The 6863-nt window shown below is 33.6% G+C and overlaps 2 protein-coding genes across 2 annotated transcripts; both read right to left on the reverse strand.

Moving 5' to 3' along the window:
• Positions 1 to 42: 42 nt before the first annotated feature.
• On the reverse strand, positions 43 to 2448 carry LOC147807327 (uncharacterized). The gene has a single exon (XM_087168888.1). The coding sequence runs from the start codon at positions 2446 to 2448 to the stop codon at positions 43 to 45; it is 2406 nt and encodes an 801-aa protein (XP_087025014.1).
• Positions 2449 to 2503: 55 nt separating this feature from the next.
• Positions 2504 to 4678, reverse strand: LOC147807328 (uncharacterized). The gene has a single exon (XM_087168889.1). The coding sequence runs from the start codon at positions 4676 to 4678 to the stop codon at positions 2504 to 2506; it is 2175 nt and encodes a 724-aa protein (XP_087025015.1).
• Between the last annotated feature and the right edge of the window lie 2185 nt (positions 4679 to 6863).

The following is a 6863-nucleotide window of genomic DNA, read 5'->3' on the forward strand; positions in this document are numbered from 1 at the left end:
CCAGAGACCACCCCACCATGGAGCTGAAGGTGGTATAAATTTCTAAGTGATGGGAGCGATTTCACCTTTCAATCTCTCGAGATCAACATTTCTCAGCAGTTTTTCAAATCCGACGAAGTTAGTCCCATTATCCGAATAGATCTTCGAAGGTCTTCCGCGTCGTGAAATGAACCTTCTTAGAGCCAATAAGAAGTTGTCAGTGGATAATGCAGTCAAAAGCTCCAAATGAACTGCTCGGTAGATAGCACATGTTATTAGAAGTATCCACACCTTTTGTCTTTCTTTAAGGTACAAAGGACCCGCCACATCTAAACCAATTATCTCAAAGACAGACGCTTCCTTTACTCGATCTTCCGGTAATGGTCCTTCAGGAATACTAGCTGGTCTTGAATTGAACCTTTGGCATACAACGCACATCTTTATGGCTTTCTTTATGGTTCTTCTACTCTTTAAGATCCAATAATTTTCTCTTAAGGCAGTCATTAAAAATGGTACTCCGGCATGTCCTAACTCTTGATGTTTACTGATTATTAGACTTTTTACCTCGTGATGATTTGATGGTAAAAGTAGTGGAAGTCTAAAATCCTCTTCATCTATTCTCATGAAAACTTTGGTTTTAACCCTTAGGAGACCATCATTGTCTGTTATAATTTTTAGAGACTTCAATTGGTTTTCTGTTCCTCCAAAGAATTCTTCATCCTGGACTTTCTTTAGAATTTTCAGCTCGGCCTTCTTCAGTTCCTCAGCACATAGTTGTCCAGATCTTTTATCACTAGGCGTCTTAGCATTTCTGGAAAATCTTAAAATCCAACCGGTGATTCTTATTATTCTTTTGTACGAAGAAATGCGATGATAGTATTCGTCATTTTCTTTATTCAAGGAAGACACGACAATTTTCTTCTTCTCAGAGTTTATCACCTTTTCATCTGGAATCAATTTGTAATTAGGCCAGCGGTCTCTAGAGTCTTTCAGCCATGGTGGCCCCTGCCACCATTTTCCCTTGATAAGCGTCTTCACCGAACACCCCCTAGAAGGTAAATCGGCTGGGTTTTGAATTCCTGGAACGTAATTCCATTCACTAACTTGGGACAAAGCTCTTATTTCTTTTACCCTATTGGTCACAAATACAACCCATGGACCTTCTTTCTTTATCCAATACAATGCGTCCATGGAATCAGACCAATAAAATGTTTGGATATCCTTCAAGTTCAGATCATTTTTTACAGATGTTGCTAGTCTCACTCCGATGTTACAGGCGAGTAATTCCAATCTCGGGATAGACACATTCTTTAATGGTGCCACTCGTGATCTAGCTTGTAGTAACAGACAAGTCACTTCATTTCTCCGTTCTGCTCTCAAGAAAATTCCAGTAGCATAAGAAAGTTTGGATGCGTCGCAAAAAACATGCAAAGTCAATTTTGCGTCATTCAAATCCAAGCATGAGTAATTTCGAGGAATTTCAATGTCTTTCAAATCTGAGATTTGGTTTCTCCAATTATTAAACTTTTGAACGATATCTTTCGGTAGTTCAGCATCCCAAGAGACTTGAGCTTTCCAACAATCTTGGAGAAGTAGTTTCGGTATTAGAGTCACTGGGCACGTGAACCCAATAGGGTCAAATATCTTATGTGCCAATGATAATATTTTTCTCTTAGTTATGCTTTTATCATCGATACTGATATCGTTAATATCGCAAGACAGCGTATCGTTCTTAAAGTTCCACAAAAGCCCTAAAACTGGGACTTCAAAGTTTTCGGAATTCGTAACCTGTAAATTTTCCTCAAATTTACTCTCTGAAGTGTGTGCATTATCTATCCAGCCACGCAAGTCAAATTTTGCAGATGCTAGCAGTTTCTGAGATTCTGATCGAAAATATTCTAGTTCTGTAACAGAATCAACACTTGCTACACAATTGTCCACGTACATGGAGTCTTTTAGTTTCTTAGCCAACTGCTTTAAGTTTTCTGGTACGTTTTCCAAATGGTGGTTTAAAACGGCAGCTAGCAGAAAAGGGCTGCACGAAACACCAAAAACAACGCGACAGTGCCTGTAAGTAATTAATTTGCGAGGGTCACCGTCTCTCCACCATAAAAACTTCAAAAAATTCCTATCACTTTCTTGTAGGCTTATTTGTAAAAAGGCTTTGCGAATGTCGGCTATAACACCGATTTTACCCCATCTAAAACGATTTAAAACTGATGGTATTAGCTCTATCAAATTTGGCCCCTTTTCAATACACTCATTTAACGGTGAAGAATTACGAGTTTTGGCTGACCCATCAAACACGGGACGAATTTTAGTCGTTGAATTTTCTTTGATGACTGGTCTATGAGGTAAGAAGTGTTCAGCGGACTCTGCATTATTTATATTGTTTTGATCTGACAAAACCTGCTCTATAATGCCTTCTTTTTCCCACTCATCAAATACATCTTGATACGCCTTTAACATATTACTACAATTAAGCGCTTTCACGGTATTGCTAAGCCTTTTCTTGGCCAATTCTTTATGATCCGACAATGTTGAACCTGCTACCGCTTTGATCTCTGGTTAATGTTTCTTGGAAATGCTTTAGAACAATTTCTTGTGCTTCTGTTTTTGTTTGTTTTTCACTCATATCGTGAATTCCTAAAGAATCTAACTCCCAGAGATCCGATATTTTAGCATAATCTACATGTAAAGTTAATAATAACTGAGGAGTATTAAATGCGTTTTCTCGTACAGATTTTCCCAGCACTGTCCACCCAAGACGCGTATTCGCAGCTACTAACCCTCCTGATAGATGTTTAATATTCCCCGTTAGCAAGGTACTTGCAAGATCTGCCCCAATAAGTATGTGAATTTCATTTGGGTTTTTTTCATATAAACAAGAATTCCCTTTTATTTCGATATCACTTGCAAAAATACCCATACCTTTTAATTCATGTTTACAGTTGGAATCACTTATTTTAGGAATAGGAGCACAAATCTGCTTCTGATCCATCACGTCAAATTCACAGCTGAATTTTTCGTCTAGACTAGTTAGCTTAACACTATACCGCTTATGTTGTTCAGTATTTTCAATACCTCCAAAAAGTCCGTGGGTGACAGTTTCCTCCCCAATGCAATTTAAACCCATTGTTTTAGCAATAAATTTACTACAATATGATCTTTGACTACCCAAATCAATAATTATTCTTACTAAATTTTTAGAATTCTGGCCATGAACATATACAATTAAAGTTTGTAAATAAACTTCATTAGAACAACAATTATTAGTTAAAACACTACTTTCAACAAGTTTATTACTATTATCAAAATTGTCGGATTCATTCCCTTTTAAATCATGATTTAAATAACACATTATTGATGCATGGCGCTTCGAACAAAATGTGCAAACAATTTTTGAATAACACTGATCCGCCCTATGATTCATAATTAAACAGCGAAAGCAAGCTCGTCTTTTTTTCAAAATATTCTTTTTTTCTTCTAACGATAAACTCATTGCTAATTTACAACTCGCTGAATCATGCGGTTCCTCACAAAAAACGCAGAAAGATTTTTTATTCCTGTTCTGTTTCATCTCAGAGCTCAATAAATCTGTTGCCGTATATTTCGGCTTCTCATTTTCACGTGATTGAATATTTAACTTTCTACTAGAGGGGCAGAAATTTATTTCTTCATTATGGCGCCGACTGATATGTCTCGGATTTCTCCGATCCACTTGATATTTATTTCCAAGGTCACTTACTGTACTCATCTGAATTGAGCGTTCTCTACAACTTAATGCTTTCGAAAGAAAATTTAAAAGCTCTTTTATATCTGAATATACATTTTCATTTTCGATTTTATTATACTCTAATACTAAATCTGGGGGTAATATTTTAAGCAACATAGGACACAATACACTTCCATAATTTTCCGGTTTTAATTCTAATGATTCTAAACTGCGTATATGTGTCATGCAATTATCATAAAATTTTCTAAAAGCGCGAATATCGTTTGAATTTTTTAACGGTTGCATATTTAAAATAGCGCTCATATGAGTGTGAATAAGTAAATCCTTCTTAGCAAATCTATCTTTTAATAATTCAATTGCGGAATCATATGATGCGTTTGAAATTGAAAAACCCTCAACCGTATTTAAAGCAGACCCACCTAAATGCGCCTTCAAATAGTTAAATTTGTCCACTTTATCTAATAATTCATTATTGTGTATCGCTGTTTCAAAACTATTCCAAAAGGTTAGCCATTGGCTGACATCGCCATAAAATTTCGCGATACTCAGTTTCGGGAGTTGAATGCGCACCTTTTCTGCTGCTGATTCGTTTATTTCTGTTTTATTTATTGAACGTTGTAAGGTTATATTTTTACTTTCCATATTCTTTACTGACGTTTGCATTTCATTTATTTTCTTTTTTGCTCTTAGTTTAGAAATAACTACCTTATCTTGATACTCTTCTGTTTTTTCAAATTCTGATTGATATTCATCATCGTTGAAGAGTGGTTCTAGTTCTTTATCAACAGAACTCAAAGAATCAAATTTGTTTGTTAATGTTTCGATTATTTCTTCGATTACACTGACATTTATATCTTCCGTTTTCGAAAGTTCTGCATCTAATTTAGTCAGTGTATTTGTTACGCTTGTTCTTAAGGAACCTCGTTTTCTTTTTAAGTGTTTAATTTTCTCATCTGCCGACATCTTTTTAAATTATATATCAATTCGATAAATACACGATCTTTTAAGAAAAACTAATCGGTCTTCTCAATCCCGGCAGGGATGCCATGTAAAAAATTATTTATCAATCAACTCAATTAAAATTCAATAATAATTCTTAATTAAAGGTAAAGGCAAAATTACCTTACCTGCAATTTCTGTTGTTCTTCAATTTTCCCGGTGAGAAGATGGAAAGCTTTTCTTTCGCTCTAAAAAGGATCGTTACTCTTGTAAAAATAAAAAGATGTCAATAATAAAAAGTAACAAGTTCTGCCATTAAAGGAATTAACTATTTCTTTTTAAAACATTTAATATTTAACACAAAACGTAACAAGAAACATAATTGAAAACGAAACATTAAGCTTTTTTGAAATGAGCATAACATATCAACCTCTTTACTCTGAGGCGATCATTCCTCTTCTGTTTACAAAACTTCCGCCACGCCACAGTTACAGTTAAAATTTTAAAGTTAGATTGTTCTTCGCAGTTTCTCGACACCTTGAATGAAAAAGTCTATCCACCTGTTGAAGAAGCTAAAAAAATAGCAATTCAAAGAACTAGAGAATATCATGAAAGAAATAAAATTTATTATGATGCTAGATTTTTAGATATAGACTTTAAAAATGATGAATTAGTTCTGTTTGAAGAATTTACTTATCCTAATACAAGGAAGTTGTCACCTCCTTTCAGTGGACCGTATAAAATTCTTCAAAAAATTTCAGAAGTTAATTACAAAATAAATAAAAAGAATAATTTGAACAAACAAAATTTTGAAATAGTACATATTTCAAAGCTTAGGAAATATCACAGCTCACAAATGTTAAAATTAAATCATGAATAGTCACCAAAAGAAATTTTTTACTTTCTTCAGAGGAAGAAGTAATCCCTATATTTTTGAGAGATCCGAATCGCGTTGTGTGGAGATGTTCACCTCAGCATCAGTTGGGAGTGAGGGCGAAGTAACATGAACTTTTTTTTTCTCAACACAGTGAGAAAAAACTTTCTAAACTATTTTTGTTTTATCCAGGCTGGATCTCTCAATTTCACAGTGCTTCATGAAACTCTGTTTTCCTCCATTTTAACGGGGAATACAGAATTTCATCAAGTAAAAAACCCCATTAACCACACAGAATCTTAAATTCTGATTAAATGACACTTGTTGTCCAGGTCGTTTTGCATAAAAATTTTGTATATTTTTGTGTGAAAATTTTTGAAAAGTTTTTTAGAATAATTATATAAAATGTTTAAATTTTTCTTTCTGTTTAGTTCACTAAATAGATAAATTGTATTATTATGTTTTTATTGTTGTTGCTGTAAATAATTTTTTTCACATATTGGAAAAATGTTATTTATAGTAGGAAAGAGGACAGTCATACCAACGTAAATTTTATAAATTCATCGTATTCTAAATTTTATTATTTTTTTTTCGGCTTACCAAAATTTTTTTTTGGGGGGGATGTAATACAAAAATTAAATACTTTTATATTAATAAAAGCATTAAAACTTCATTCGTTTTCATAAAATATCTTTAGTAAAGGATAAGGGTAGAAATTCTATTTTGGGACTTCAAGGCTAAAAACATGCCAATGAATAATAATTAGATTTATTCTTCAAAAGAGAAGTTATTTTAAGATCTTTCACTTCCATATAAGGAAAGATTAAATGATTTTCTATGAGTAATAAATAAATTTGATGAGGCGTAAGAATACAGAAAAGGCATATGACTGGACTTTTTTACACTGTTTAATCATCCTATAAAACGCAGAGCAATAGTTTTTGCGTGGCTTTTTGTTGTTTATCATGCTTAAATAAAATCCGTCTGCTTAGACGGGACATGGGTCTCCCCCCATATCCAGCGGGAGGAGGCTAAAATGTATGCTTTCACCATCGCTTCTAAATGAAAAGGATTATGCACAACATGGACTCGTTCATCATGCTTCTTTGGCTACTAATTAACTAAAAAATAACGGTGTGGTTACACCGTTATTATATATATATATATATATATATATATATATATAAGTTCAAAATGAAGAATAAAAACAAAGTTCCGCGAAGTTTGACAATTTCGGGCAAATCCGTGAATAAAATTGTTTGCTAAAAATTTCTTTATTAATTTATACAATTTTCCATGTGCAAATCCATTTCGGGCAAATCCGTGGTTAAAATT

Source organism: Parasteatoda tepidariorum, chromosome 7 (assembly GCF_982258835.1).
Source record: "Parasteatoda tepidariorum strain Cologne lab strain chromosome 7, Ptep-v5.0, whole genome shotgun sequence".
NCBI classification, from domain to species: domain Eukaryota; kingdom Metazoa; phylum Arthropoda; class Arachnida; order Araneae; family Theridiidae; genus Parasteatoda; species Parasteatoda tepidariorum.